At 75.4% G+C, this 813-nt stretch overlaps 1 protein-coding gene across 1 annotated transcript in view; it reads right to left on the bottom strand.

Moving 5' to 3' along the window:
- The window catches only part of APBB1 (amyloid beta (A4) precursor protein-binding, family B, member 1 (Fe65)), a 5,120-nt gene extending 4,454 nt beyond the window's left edge, over positions 1–666 (bottom strand). The window contains exon 1 of the mRNA XM_010576792.1: positions 42–666. Coding sequence (XP_010575094.1) covers positions 42–666 — 625 coding nt within the window. The remainder of the gene's footprint in view (positions 1–41) is intronic.
- Between the last annotated feature and the right edge of the window lie 147 nt (positions 667–813).

The raw sequence follows: 813 nt of genomic DNA on the forward strand, positions 1-813 counted from the left end.
GCCGTGGGGCCGCCGTGGGGCCGGTGCCCGCGGGTGCCCACCTGCATCGTCGGGGGAGCTGCCGGCAGGGCTGCCCTGGCTGAGCGTGGCCCAGCTGGAGTCCTCGTCACTGGCGGTGCCGCTGCGCATCCCGAAGAGCAGGCTGGCGCTGCGGCCGTGCTCGCGGGGCGCCCGCTCCCCACTCTGCTCCGACTCAGCCGTCATGGGGTCACTCTGCACCGGCGTGGAGTCCCCGTCCCCTTCCTCCTCTTCCTCCTCGTCCTCCTCGTCCTCCTCCTCCTCATCCTCCTCAGTGCCCCGCAGGTCGATGAGCAGGGGCAGGGCCCCCCCACCGGCATTGCGGGCGTTGCGGGCCGAGACCTCCAGCTCCTCGGGGGGGGGGCCCAGCTCGTTGCGGTTCTGGTCCCGCTCGGCTGCCCGGCGCAGCTGGTTCTGCCCGTCCTTCACCCACTTGGCATTGGCCGGCTCCTCGCCGGCTGGGGCGGGCGGCCCCCCCCCACCCTGCAGCTCTGTGCTGCCATAGAGGTGGGGGCCCTGGGGGGAGTCGGGGGGGCCCTTGGGGCGCAGCAGCTGCCCGGGCTCGGGGGGGGCCTGCAGCCCCAGGCTCAGCCCCAGGCGGCTGTTATCATTGGCCAGGTCGCTCCGCTTGCTCAGGGACCCCGACATCGCTGGGGCCAGGACGGGGGGGCACACAAGGGGTGAGGCGGCACGGGGCGGCACAAGGGGGGGCGGCGGGTGCCCCCCCGGTCGAGCCCCCCCCCGACCCTCACCTGAGCCTGGCGGGCGGCTCCTACAGCCCCCGGGGCACCTCCG

The sequence above is a fragment of the Haliaeetus leucocephalus genome, unplaced genomic scaffold (assembly GCF_000737465.1).
Source record: "Haliaeetus leucocephalus isolate CR32 unplaced genomic scaffold, Haliaeetus_leucocephalus-4.0 Scaffold536, whole genome shotgun sequence".
Classification (NCBI taxonomy): domain Eukaryota; kingdom Metazoa; phylum Chordata; class Aves; order Accipitriformes; family Accipitridae; genus Haliaeetus; species Haliaeetus leucocephalus.